Source organism: Accipiter gentilis, chromosome 4 (genome assembly GCF_929443795.1).
Source record: "Accipiter gentilis chromosome 4, bAccGen1.1, whole genome shotgun sequence".
Lineage (NCBI taxonomy): Eukaryota > Metazoa > Chordata > Aves > Accipitriformes > Accipitridae > Astur > Astur gentilis.
Genome location: NC_064883.1, coordinates 38,691,587 through 38,705,999, shown reverse-complemented (window position 1 = coordinate 38,705,999; position 14,413 = coordinate 38,691,587). Strand labels below are relative to the sequence as shown.

General features: G+C 37.2%; 1 protein-coding gene across 6 annotated transcripts in view; it reads left to right on the top strand.

Moving 5' to 3' along the window:
* RBM33 (RNA binding motif protein 33) overlaps nucleotides 1–14,413 on the top strand; it is a 105,480-nt gene that overhangs the window by 20,308 nt on the left and 70,759 nt on the right. For all 6 annotated transcript variants that reach the window (XM_049798766.1, XM_049798767.1, XM_049798764.1 and 3 more), the window contains exons 5-7: nucleotides 522–822; nucleotides 1,952–2,062; nucleotides 8,551–8,722. In XM_049798766.1, the coding sequence (XP_049654723.1) occupies nucleotides 522–822; nucleotides 1,952–2,062; nucleotides 8,551–8,722 (584 nt within the window). The remainder of the gene's footprint in view (nucleotides 1–521; nucleotides 823–1,951; nucleotides 2,063–8,550; nucleotides 8,723–14,413) is intronic.

Below are 14,413 nucleotides of genomic sequence, written 5' to 3'. Positions count from 1 at the left end.
GTTACTAAGTTAGAGTAAGTCTTAGGCATTTGAGTGACAATTCCTGACTATATATTTTATCTTATTTTAGGTAGAATATTAAGTCTGTCATAAATGTAAGTTTGAAATCAAGATAATCAAGAAGGAACAATATTAATACATATAATAAAAAATAATTTACTAGAGTATTCTGAAAGATTGGGAAAGCAGATGCAGTTATATTAATTTTGTGTATTTTTTGTTAGTCTTGGAATTAAAATTGAATGCAGTCTGCTTTGGTTATCAAGCAGGACTTTTGCCAGTTTGACCTGCTAAACCATCTGGTTGGTTTGATTCCCCTGTCAAATAGCCTGCAGCCCGTGATAAGCTGCAGTACAGTATGCATTATGAGAATATGGCATGGAGTCAAATAGCGTGTGAGGTATAATTTTGTCGACCAACTTAGAGACTTTGTATTTGTTGGCTTTGTTTTGCTAAGTCTTTGAGTAGTTGACTGTTATGCTTCAACCTCTGAATTTCCCCCCCTCCCCCTTATACCATAGTTCTCAAGGTGTCACAGTTAGCCTCAATGCTACATCTGGCATACTTACATCATACGAACTATCTGAGACCATCAACGATCCATCAATAGAACATGAGTCTGAGTATGACCAAGGGGAAGATGAAATTGTTTATGACAAATCTGAAGCACCTGAAGTATATGCTTCAGAGTATGCAGAGGAAGGACATTATGAAGGCAATGATCCTGAACTGACAGAAGACCAAATAGAATATGGAGAAGAGCCTGGAGAAGAAGATGAAGTGCTAGACCTTGAAATCAATGAACCCCTAGATGAATTTCCAGTGAGTTTCTTTCTATTGTATCTTCAAAGATAACATTGCTTCATGTGCATAGGGTTTTAGACTGATTTGAAATCTGTTTACCTCCCTAGGGAGGAGGGGAAATTAGACCTATTATCACTGTCTGCCAGTTTCTTTATCTAGGCTGTGACAAAGTTTGTGTTGACAGCTTGTTTGGCGGTAGGTAATGCTCCTTTGTCAGGCTGGAAGGCAGTTGAGAATCATGACCTTGAGGATTGTATCCTTAAGGAAGAAAACAGCTTTGTGTGGTGGAGATACACTGCCAATTGTTAGAAGTACTTAATGCAAAAGCTTTTATCCAGGCTTTAGACAAGATCTGATAAAGTCCTTCGAAGGTGAAAAGATTATTGACCTGCTAAAGACATCTTTAAGGTGCTAATATCCCAAAGTGATTGATGTCCTGCTCGTTCATCCTTTTTGTAACTGAGAACTGTCTAAACCTGAATAAAGAGATTGGAGGTTAGTTCAGAAAATGTCACCTGCATAATTCAATATAATTTAAGCAGTGTATTAGAGAACATGCACTGGCTTTAATTGCTAGTGAAATGATTTAATCTTAATTAAAACTGTATGTGATCAGTGAGGTGTTTTAAAATACAAGCAAACTTACTTAAAGGTTTTGCTCTTGTTTTATGTTCATAATTGTTCAGAATTGAACTCGTTCTTGTGTAACCACTTGCAGAATGTTTTAAGAATGTTTGTATTTTTGATGGGGTAAAATCTGATGTTAATGTATATGTGCTATAGATGCATGTTCCCTCTGGTAAGAAAGTACTGCAGTGTTTGCTTCATGAATTTGTAATCAAAGGATGTAGAAGTACAGAAGTAGATGGGGCAAACAGTAGTACACGGGATCTTCATGATGACATTGCTAGGATCTGAATGAAAACTGTTCTGGTTATGTTTTTGATAATATTGAAATTATTGTCTAGTTAAAAGCCCTGCTAATTGTACCTTATATGATATGACACTTATAATTGACATTTCTGATAGATACAATACTTCTCATTCTGGAAACAGTAACAATGTGTACAGACCCCCATCTCTTAACATGTTTGTGATTCTGTGAAGTTGGCATATGTCTTTTCACCTTCACATGTTACTGCCTTAGGATGAAGATTACATGCAATCATATAGTGAGCAAGCAATGGAAGAACAAGAAGAATATACAGCTGATGAGGACCTGGAAGAATCCCAGACAATGACAAATGAATCAGAAGAGGTATGTTGTGAATTTAATGGAAACTTAAAATAACTAGTTGTTTCAGAATTTGAATTTGTAGAATTGTCCATGTTGCTGGGTAAGAACTGATGCATCTTTGCAAATGTTTAATTATTGGTGGTATTACTCTTTGTTTAAGATGAATTGTGATAACATCTATATTGTCAGATACATCAGATCTCTCTGCCTTGGGACAAAAATTGCAATGGAGAACTCAAAGTATCCTTATTTAATCTTAGTTTCAACTTTAGAAACTGCAGGGGCCCTTTTGGGTAGGAGAATGATAGTAATACTGCATGCTGTCTGTTAAATCTCTAACAGTTATGGTGCATCACTTTCCAGTTGGATAATCTGTTGCTGTTGGGGAGTGTAGGTACAGTTTTTGGGTATCCCACTTTGAGGAGAAGCATGAGAGGTTTTGTATGTTAGAAAGGCAAAGGTCAGAGTGAGTGTTGTTCTGAAAGAAGTTGTGTTGGGACTGAAATTTCTGTGAAGTTTATCCTAATTCTTTGATTAGGAAAAAGGATGAGTTCGTTCATTTGCAGGAAGAAAGCTTATGCCAAAAACTGCCAAGTATACTGGTTACAGCCTGGAACAGTGGTATTGTATCTGTTATTAATTTGCAGCAAGTTTTTGATATGGGATTCTTTTCCTTTACCCACCAGGAATCTGCTTTAATATTACTTCTATTCCAGTTCTTAATTAAATAGGATTGAGTAGATTACCTGCTGAGAAGTGTAGTCAGAGTGTGTTCCCTCTTTGGAGCTTTAACTCATCAGGAAATTAATTCCTCAAAGACACAGCAGGTTATTCTGTGAAGTTCTAACAAGTGGGTGTGCTGTGATGCTCTAGTTGTATCAAACTTCTTATAATAAAACAACATTCCTTGGAAGGTGAAGAGAGATGCATTGAAAGGGGCCGCCTGCATTGTTCAGTCTTCGCTGTTGCAAGCATGACATCTTACACCAAATACACCTTAACATAGTTAATTTCTTGCTTCCTAAGTATTAGATCTACCCTTCCAAAGAACTGTGAAACACTTAAACACTGTATTCATTCACTGGATTATATACACTTTCCTTCTGGTGTTTTAAAAGCAGACTGATGCATTTGTGTTATCTGCAGCCACAGACTTATGAGGTGATGAAAGCACTGCACATCGTATAAAATTTAAGTACGTAGCTGGGATTCACTGTAAAACTTACGGCTTTAAAAAAGCACAGCTTCATTTTTAGACTATGAATTTGTGAGAATTCTGTAATAATCATATTGTTTAAATTTGTGCAATTCAGAATTAAATTCATTTCATTCAAAAGATAACATTAATACAAGTGTTTAATTGATTTTAGTAGAGCTTTTAGAGAATTTGTTCATCATGAATGTGACTGTTTTGGCCACATGTTTATTCAGTTAATCTACATTCTGATGGTTTGCGGATTGCCACAGGTTGCTTGTTTCCAAAATATATACCAAAATAAATACCATCTTTTTATTCCTTTATTATTTAATTTGTAGCTTATTTACATTTGTCAGTAGGCTCACAACTGCACTTTTCAAATGAGAATACCACCACCAGGAGAGGTAACCTTTGTAGAGTACGCACCTCTGGTTATTACATGGTTAGATGCATGCCTCCAGCTCTGGATAGTTTCGTTCTTTATTCGAGTGTTACATAACAGAACTCCTCCTTAAATCTCATAATGTTCACTACTTGTAAACAAAGGTAATTGTTGGCATTCTCCTGTAGAAAATGCAACACAAAAATGGAACTGCAACAGATGTGGTACAAATAAATAGCATTATTATTTCTTGATTGAAATTTGGCATCTGAATAATTGAGAGCAAGCTGATAGAGAAAAGTGTTTGGCAGTGTTGTGTTTTAAGCAGTTTCCACATTAAAACCAAATAAAGCCTCTTATATTGCATGAAGAAATTTTGTAAACCAAGAGAAAAGCTGACTGGCTGGGGAGTTGGAACATGATGAGAGGAAACTGGTGAATAAGGGAAGTGAAGACACCTGTTAAGAGTAGCACTCAGGTGCGAGGTGTGAGGAAGAGGCAGGAGAAGTTTGTCCTTGGCCAGACCAGGCTCAAGGCATGCTTTTTCACTTGGTATTTAATTTGAAACATTGCCTAGAACTTGGATTTTGAATAAATAACACTCTTTGGAGCTTCCTTGAAAAATGTAGCAATGCTTCAGAAAATATTTTTGCCTTCCTAATGTACGAAGCAAACCCCAATACCCAGAAGTTTCAGCAGCTACTAGGTGTGGTAAAACTGTCGGTTACATGAGTTATCATGTGCTAAATATTTTTAGAGGAATAATATCACTAATTATTTCTGCGAAATGTTCATAAAAATGTAACCTCCTGAAATTAGAATTAATAATTTCTTTGCTTTATATGGGAACTAATCTCCTGTGAAGTCTATGATAGGAGGTTTCTCATTGCATAAATTTAAACCATGTCTTGGTTATGCTGATAAGAAATGAGGAGGACTTTAATCAAGAAAACATTTCATGAAGAAGTGCTACATACTGCTTTTCTTTTGATAGAATACAGCCTTGGAAAAAAAAGACCAATGTGTCTGTCGAATTGTTCCATCTGTGTTTAGCCAAAAGTTAAGCATTTTAGTTCTTTTGTTAAAGTTTGTAGACATTACCCGTCAGCCTGGAGGGAAATCACTAAAAGAGCGTAAATCAAAACAGCCAAGTTTCAAACATATTTAGAAGCTCTTAGGTTTGTTTTTTATTCCCATTTTTCATCTGTGAAGTGGAGGTGCCCTTGGAATAGGTGTAAGATCCTCTTATCTGCTGTCTGTTATTTCTTGATCCCTTAGGATTGAGCAATTTCTGCTGCTTCAGTGTTAGCCTCCAGTAGAAGCCTCCACTGCTTATTTTCTAGCTAGTTAAAAAAAATTCTTTTTTACCTTCATAACGTTTCATGTGGAAGGAATCTGGTTTAGCCTTTACAACGCTTACGTGTTTTCTACATCTTGGCACTCTGGCACAGAGCTCTCCACAACGCTTGACAATCCCATGTTTAGGAGGATCCTGTGCTAAAATCACTGCTTATTGTGCTGACTAGTGTTTTCTTCTGCTTTCCTTGGGCCATGTCTGTTATCAGTCCTGCAGCTGCATGGTAAGCTATTCAGGGCAGGAGCACTCACTCTTGCTCCATAGCAGATCATAACTCAGCGTGGGGAGTTCTGGTCAATGACTGGGATTTATGGCATGATTATTTAACGAGGATGACGGAAAACTCTGACCTTGTGATAGAAGAAAGGCCATTATTTTTCTTTGTAAGGAAAAGTCAGCAAAGCTCTTTGGTAGCTTTGTGCAAGGTGTCATAATGGGAAATGTTAAGCTCCCTTTGAGGAGAGCGGCTAAGAAGCCTTGGCTGGCTAGTCCAGTCAAGTGACCTCAAGTGGCTGTTCAAGGATTGTTTATGTATATGCAGAGATATTCATGATTAGTAAGTATTAAATAGAATCCTGTAAGTACTAGTATGTATTAATTTTATGTCTGCACTTGTGTCTTTTCCTGTATAACTTTCTTTTGAAACATAGAATCCATTCATATAGTGTAATCTTGGCAAAACAACTCATCCTGTTAGGCTGGAAGCTGGAAAAGATGATCTAAAGAAGTCTTACATGCTACAACTATTGAACAGATTGCGGGGGAAGGGTATATGCTCCTACACAGCTTGGATAACCTTTCCTGGAGCTATATGTAGAGAACATATGGTTGGCTGTCAGACATGTTTGTGTCTCCATCGCAACTAATATAAATCCCTCAATAATACCTGTAATCAGACTTGGACATGGGTCAGTTAGCATTCTCGAGCACTGCCTTTCCTTGGTGCCTGCTTTTTCATTAGCTCCTTTGATTTTTTTTGTCTTTGATATTTAATGCTTGTACGTCTGTTGTTTGTTAATAGGTGGCATGAGCATTATACTGATCAATAAAGTGAGTTAGACCCAGAAGACTACAAAATCAGTATTAGTGGCTAAGAATAGAATAGTGCTGGTCTAGAAAAGTTTGAGAATGTTTTTTATTGTTGCCTGGGAAAGTAGTTGTCCTGTAGTCTGTTACAGCTTGTGCTTTTTTTTTTGTAGAATTGATTTTTTTTTCCCCCAAAATGAATAATTATCAAAAGGCAACAGAGTTTCCACAGGTGTTTTCTGTAGCTTTCATTAATAAAGCATTGCAAAATTTTTCAGGACAATGCAGACTGCATTAACTATTCTAGTCCTGATTCTGCAGTCTGAGCCACACATAGAGCCTTGCACGAGTAAGTTTTGCACTCACAGATGGGATCACATGACTGAGACCAGTCTTTGATGAATAAAAACTGGAATTCCAATGTTGCTTTTAAGGGATGTGGACACAGTGAGTGGATGTGACTGGGATTTATGCTCTGAAGTAAAGCAGGAGGCCCAGTGTAGTGAGAGAGCACATCTGGCAAAACAGCCACTCCAGTTTTGACATCCAAATACTGATCCTGAAGGGAAAGTTTTTAAAGACAAGCATTGAGATAGTAAAATTATGGGGTTTATGATGTTTAAAAACATAGATTTGATAGAGATATTGCTACTCCTTTCTCTCTTGGGATTCCCTCTTTTGAAAGTAAAATGCTAACCCTTTCTCCCTTGTTTTTGTTTGTTTTTATTAAACCACGTTAGCATCTATTTCCTTGTTAACATCCCTCCTCTGTTCCATGAATCTCAACTGCCAGTCCTCAGAGGTGCTTTGATGATACATGGATATGTTAATCAGACCAGTTATGCTCAATTTGGGTTTGCTTTTGAGGTTTGGATTTCTTTCTGTCTTGAAGGAGTTTTTAAATTTATTTATTTTTTGCCTGCTAACCTGTCTGTTGTTTTTAGTTGCATTTTTTATATGATAAAGTTGTTATATAAAAGTAAATATCTTTTTAAAATACAAGACTTAAAGCTTTTTGTGAACTTCAGCTATTCTCTTAGCTATACCTTAAAGCATTTTTGTGAGGTCAGTAAATGTAGTGCTTGAATGTTTGCCTGGAATGGATAAAACACATTCCGAGATAAGGAGATGATAAAATGAAAATAACTTGGCATCAGTAGCTCATTAAAGCCAACTAACTAAGTATACAGAACATGTATTCACCAGACTAACGTTGGAGTAGCTTTGAGCTTGAGTTCATATGATGTGCTGTCTTTTTGAAGTAGAAACTGTCTTGCCTAGGTCCTGTCTCTGATCTTGCTTCCCATGTTTCTTTTTGGGTTTGGATGAAGTTTGGCTCCTGGATAAGGAAATTTGCAATCTCTTGCACCTTTTTGCCATTAATTCTTTTTCTTGATTTGTGACTTAGTATCTGTCCACCTGACTGACACACTTGCTGTGCCTTTTTCATATTAATTACTGCACCAATCTGGTTAATTAGAAGATGAAACCATTTTTTGCATGTTATATTTCACTCATCTTTCAACTGTTCTCAAGTAACATAAAAGTTACGACGTATTTAGTGGCTTTGCAAAGAATTAAAATGCATGTGCAGTCGCTAAGAAATGAGCAAGTAGGCTTGTACAAGAAATAAGCAAATACACAGTAACCAAATATTTTATGGAAAATCATACTATATCAGAGTACTTCTAATTTTCAACTCTAGAAATCAAATATAAATTGTGTAACATTCTGAACATTAATTTTATCATGCCAGCACAGGAAAATGAAATTGATTTTTTTTAATTATTTTTTTTTTATTATTTGAAGGGGAAGGATCCATTTTCATTTGGGACATTGTTTCATCTAAATAAATGTTCACTGTTATAGAGAAACCTGGAAAGTAAATGAGAATGAGGGAGTAGGATTCCCATATACAAATTCGGTATATTCAAATTTTATCCTATCCTGTTCTCCATTCTCTTTGTCAATTGCTAAATTAAAACTGGGAAGAATTCAAGGAGTAGAAAAAGTAAAGACAAGCACAGTTATACGTACCTCGAGGAATAAAATTGAGATGTAAGGTTATCTGGGTTTGGTGGGTTTTGTTTTGGTTTGGTTTTTGTTGTTTGGTTTTTTTTTAACAACATGCTACTGACTGTTGTTAACAAAAACAAATAATGATTTAATGTTTGTATTACTTGAATCTGGTAGTATCCCAGGTTTGCATCTTAGTTCAGTGATAAAATGTTGCTCTGTGTGCAAAAGCAGCTACTAATCAGATGGTGGTTCTAACTGGAGTTTCCATATTCCCTTAAATATTGCAGCAAAATGTGTTTTCTCAATAGGTTTTTACCATATAATTTATTTTATAATTCATATCTTTGTATTTTAAAACAAAAATCACCAAGCTCTTAAATGTTCACTGAGTTATGTATGAGAATAATGTATAATGCCAGCAAAATTTGTACAAAGGGACCTTTAAAGAAAGCTTTGTCTTTTGACACTCACTGATCACAAGAAAGTAGATTTTTCAGTTTGCATGTCCTCTGTATTTTGTGATTCAGGCAGCTATTGAATCTCTGGAACTTCAAGAAGAAACAAAAGAAGAATCTGATGAAGAGGAGGATGATGACGAAGAGTCTGGACGATTACGTTTCAAAACTGAACGGAAAGAAGGAACGATAATTAGGCTCTCAGATGTGACAAGAGAAAGGAGAAACATTCCAGAAACTTTGGGTGAGGTTTTGTGTCAATGGACTACTTTGAAGAGCTATAATAAAATAAAGTGAAAGACAGGCTTGCCAAAACTTTTAGAGAAGAGTTTAATGACACAAGATAGAACAGTCACCTTCTAACTTAGAGTGGCCTATATCCCAGTTGTCCAAAGTTGTATGCAGTCTGTTGTAGTATGTGTAGTGTCTGTCTCCTTGGGAATAATGTTTAAGCATATCATGTTTTCAAAACCAGTGCAATGTTTGTTCATTGAGACTTTTGTGGTGTCTTCAAAAGCTTTCCTGTTTTCAAGCAGCAGCTATCTGATCTGTGCTTCACTATGTATTGTGGTAGAATACATTTTAGTGGATTCGTTTGGACTTCCATCCTTGGAAGATTTTCAGTTGATAACACAAATCTTGTTACTTGCATTCTGCTGTGAAATACCTGCATGTTTGCTGTTTTCCCCCAGGAACATAAGCATGCTGTGAACCTGTTGTTCCTACTGTTGCATTGGCCTTGAGAAATTGTAACTTGCTGGGGATTGCGTTAGAAAAATGTGGAAAACCCTGTTTTCTGGGTTCAGCTTTTCTAACATGGAACAATTTGGATCTCTTATACCACCTTGATTCTTTAGGCAGTGTCTAAAAGGGTATATTTTCTTTGTATTTGAATAGCATGACCCAAGTGTGTTTGTTTCCTAGAAACACTGCTCCATGTAGCTAATGAATTTGCCACTGCTAGATCAGAAGCAGCAGCAATTTGCAACTTTCTTGCAGCTGCTCTGTTTTGGTCTAGAAATAAAATCACATTGGTTTATGGTTTTGAGAGTTAACTTGGAGACCCCTCATGTGCCCTGTGTACTCAAGTATCTGATACTGGTGTTGTACCTGCCCCACTGGGAATAACTATATTGTTTCTTCATGTTGGCCTTATGGTAATAATAATAAATTATAATAATAAAAAGTCAAATTAAAAAGGTGGTATTAGGGAGATGGGCAGAAATTGTTTTGCTTTCAGAAAGGTATACCATTCTCATAGTTTTGCTACTGAACCAAAATATCAATTCAAACTATGGAGAAGAAGCCCTGATCTTTTGAAGGCAATAAAGATATGCAAGAGAGGTGAACTGGTAATGAAGGCAAATTGTCAGAATACTGTTGGCTAATTGTCAGATACCACTGGGAGGAGATGTATGTTTTGATGATACGTCAAGTTTTGCCAGACTGTAGGGATGGATTCATCTCACAGGACTGCTTTAAGATGGATGCCATGCAGCATGAGCTTGGAAGCTGGATGCTTCTGCTTTCTTTCCAGATGAGTCAGTGTCTTTGGGTGCTTCGGAATTATGTTCCCAGAGCACATACCTAGATTGCTAGAACTCATCCTGATGAAATGTTCCTCTTACCTTAAAAGCCTTCCTCTGCAAAGGATGCTAGTTGTAAGGAATTTTCTCGAGTTGCATAGTCCAATTCTTTAATTTGGTTGCGTAGTCCAATTCTTTAATTTGGTTGCAAGGAATTTGGGCTTTTACTATGCCTGCAAAAACAGAGAATCCTTAATTCTATAACAGAGGTGTTGCAGCTGAGAGGACTTGTTCATGAGCAGCAAGAAGTCAGCTGCAAAGGCTGAACCAGACTTTCACAGTGGTATTCATGTAGGTCATGTCGTGATGTGGGATGTCAGTGCATGATTTTGAATCAAGATCTTTCTCACCTGTTGTTTGTATTTAGCAAATAGCTCTTCTTACTTGTAATTTCAGGCAAAGTGTGTATTAAGGACCTTTATTCAGCATTGTTTTAATAATCAGGAATTGATTCCGGTTAGCATAAGACTGAAGGGAATCCTCTAGAGGCACAGAGCATTCTATATGGGCAAGGGATATTTTAGCTGAGGTGCATTCCAAGTGTGTTTTCAACCATAAGACCATATTTTGACATACAACATACAGACCATATCTTATTTATACAAATGGTGCTGGTGGCTTTACAAAATGGAGTATTTTAAAACCAGGAGTGCACTGGAATAGTTAAATCTCTGCACATAATCGCAAGGTAAATGACAATTGCATGCATTTTTGTATATCTGTGGATTTACTCTATAGTTTTATGTAAAGACAAGACCAGCCAATTAGAAAACCTGTAGTGGAGCTTGACTGTTAAAGGAACAGTGATTCGAATTAGACTTATTTTTAACTGTAATTTTAAATTATTTGAGATGTAGCTTTGAGATAAAAAGAAAAGGTGATGCAAGTGTGGATGAATCTATAAAGTAAAGAGCTTTTTTGGAAACTAATCTTTGGCAAAAATACAATCTCGCCATTGTGAAATGGTTTCTATTCATACCAGTTTTTCACGTTAGCTTGTTGATAAAGAGACAAATGATTGACCACGTGGTGGAAAGTTAAACAGCAAAAAATACTTGTTTGCATATAAATATCTGCTTGCTTCTAACATCATAGAGCAATTTTTTACAGATGCTACTGGTTTAAAAATGAAACTTTATGGCAGAGCTACATCTCCTTACTTTAAAATCTGAACATAGTTGAGAAAACACTTAAAGAGGAATTAACATTTCAGTTGAAGTTACAAACGTAATTTCCATCCTGTCACATTTTGGTGACCTTTTGTGACAGCTTGTCTCTATTGGAGGAGTGCATTCTTGCTTGCTGATTAAAGGTGTCATTTGAAACCATTTTATTACCAGCAATAGTGAAATTAATCTTGACACTTTGAGACACTAGAAAAATAATTGCTGATTCACTGCATTAACTGTGTGTGTGAGAACTGTACAGTCAAGATGAGAATTAAGTGTGTGCTGGTGAAAAATATGTAAAAATCTATTCTCATGAATGTAGCTGAGATCTTTCCTAAACATTTCTTTATCCAAGGTAACAGAAGTAGTGGTTTTGAAAAGTTTAAAGGAGAGGTATTGTAGGACATCTCTGCAATTGATTTCTAGAGTTACTGTGTTTGTCATCTTTGATGAGAAATATATAACTTCTTTCAGTGCACATAGCTGAAGTCTTCCCAGAGTTGGATTGTGATTATGCTCTGGATTTGGTTACCGATTAAGGAATGTGAAGAGGAGAAATGGCTTTGTTTTGCATCGCCAAACTAAAGTATTCCCTTTGTACCTAATTTAGAAAAAGAAAACAAACCCCTACACTTAGGCAGAGCCATTTGCAAAGTGATAGCAAAGGTTATTGGATGTGGTAGTACTTTTTGTTATGTCCTGCTTAGTTGGTTTATGTTCACTCTGATAACTAGTTGCTGAGATTTCAGGCAAGACGAGGAAATTAAAATGAGTGGTTTTACTGTTGTCCTGTTGCAGTGTGTGCAGAAGCACATAATATAATCAGGTTGCAAGTCTGCATGATGGGGAGAAAAAAAAGAGAACATCTGCTCTCTCTCTCAATTTAGATATATATGCATATGTATATTTTTTATAGCTGTTCTGGAATGTGATTTATGTTGTAAATCTCTGCATTATCCGGGATAGTAGGGATTCTGGGATTTTCAGACCTGGGGTTTTGAAATGCTGTTGCTGTTGGGGAGCAACTCAAGGCAGATGTAGCCACAGAGACCTGTGGATTTTGGGATTTTCAAACCCGGGGATTTGAAATGCTGTTGCTCTCAGGGAGCAATTCAAGGCAGATGTAGCTGCAGAGACCTGTGCTTAGGGTTGGTGTATGCAGGAGCTGGTGGCTGTGTTCTGCAGCAGCCTGCACACACTGTCCAGGAGGAGCATGGCAGCATCCAGCCTGGCTCAGTGTATTTTGGTCACAACTCACACAAGCTCTTAGCCAGGTAAAAGCAGTGGGACTTATCATGTGAATACCTGGTTATGCTTTGGAAGAGTCTAGGGAGGGGGAAGAGGATGTCTTCTTCCTCTGCTCATCACCTCTTCTAGTGAGCAGTCTGATCTTGCTTTCAGGGAAGACAGGGACTATTTTCATTGCTCCCCTCCTTGCAAAACTGTCTTCCACACCATCTCCTCTCTTTAATCTCTGTATGTGTGGCACAATGCTCTCAAATTCAATAAGCAGCCCACCTAATAATTGAGCCGACTATATATTTTGCTTCATGGTGACTGATAACAATATAAAGCACTTGAGGTATTAATAAGTTTCATACACTGCATGAGTCTTCATTTTTGCAGTCTGTCTCTGAGGCTCTGAACCTGCAGTTCTGTGTGTAAGCAAAATTCTTCACAGGTAGGAGGACACTGTTGCCTTCAGTGGCATGTTGTAGGGGAAGTATGCTTGATATTAAGGTAGTTGGTTTTTTATTTATTTATTTTTACATCAAATGGTTATATTGTCCTTTTGTGGTTGTAGATGTGGTATGAATGTAATGAAGCTTGCTGCAGTGAATTCATGGGGGTTTTTGTTTTGGTTGGGATATTTTTTCCAAGGTCAGTGTTACACGTTTTCACTTTTCTGGCTGAAAAAATGAATACATGGACTGTGCTTCTAAGGACACAGCCTTTAAAGTTTGAGAACTTTTGTGTAAAGTGAGTAGGAAGACAATTTATTAGTTGCTCTTTTAGAGAGTGAAAAGTACCTGCACATCAGAGATCAGGACTGACTTTGCTGTGGATGCTATCATCCCTTCCCCAAGCTTAATCAGTGTAACCATCTGAAGTAATTTTGTTTGGAGCAGCCCATTCTTTCTTCTAAAGGTGTTTCTATTGAGTGTCCTTTGATATGTGCTCAAGAGGCTGAGAGACTGAGACGTGATCTTGTGTTGTAGGAAGCCTAGCTCTATTCTCAGGTTCATTAAGAGTCGCTTTCCTCACATGTGACTTCTACTCTGTTTAATAGGAAATGGCTTCTTATCATCTTGAATGATTATCAGTGGTGGGTACTTGTTGCAATGACTGAACTTTGCTTTCCAAACTACCTTGCTGAGTTCAGGGTTATAGTGTGGATGACGGCAGAAAAATTGCCCTCCTGGAATAAAAAAAGCTTTCCAACTAGCAGCATGCCCAGGATGCCCTGCAGGATTTGGATCTTCTCTGGTTAAAGGGAGGAGAGCTATTGCTTTGTAATATAATGGCACCATTTCTTCCCACAAGTATATGGGAGCTAGTGGTCTTTCTTTCCTGCAGACTAATTAAAATCCCATGTTAGCCCTTTCAGACTTGCAAGCCTGTGAAGAAACTGAACTTGCTGCAGGCATGGACAGGAAGGAGGCTTGAAATCAGAGCTTAATTTTTCCTGTTAAACCAGCTTTTTTCATCCCTGACAGCTAAGCATGGATAAGGTGGTTGTTTTAGTTGCATCTAATTCTTTTGATTGCTTTGGACAAGAGTACATTTGTCTTAGTTTTTCTCAGAAAGCCATAGAGTGCATATTTAATACCATACTAAGACTTGAGGGAGTGTGGTTCCTTGCCCCTTTCTAAGCATGCTGTGAGATTTTCCTGATAAAGCCTGATTGTGTTGGGCTCTGCCAATGTCTTGAGGCAGGTTCTAGGGCAAAGGTAGAATTTCATAAGAGTATCTGGTGTGATTGTAAATTACAGCTTTATGCCACTTAATTGTGGTGTCAGAGGGGAGAGAAAAGGAGATACAGAAACTTGTCTCACCACCAATATGCAGAAATGAAATACGAACCTATACGGCAGATCCTGGGCTTTTAGGAGTCTCATGTCTGCTGTGTTCTTAGACAGTCAGGAGGTTCTAACTCTTCTTTTAAAAATCATAAAGTCC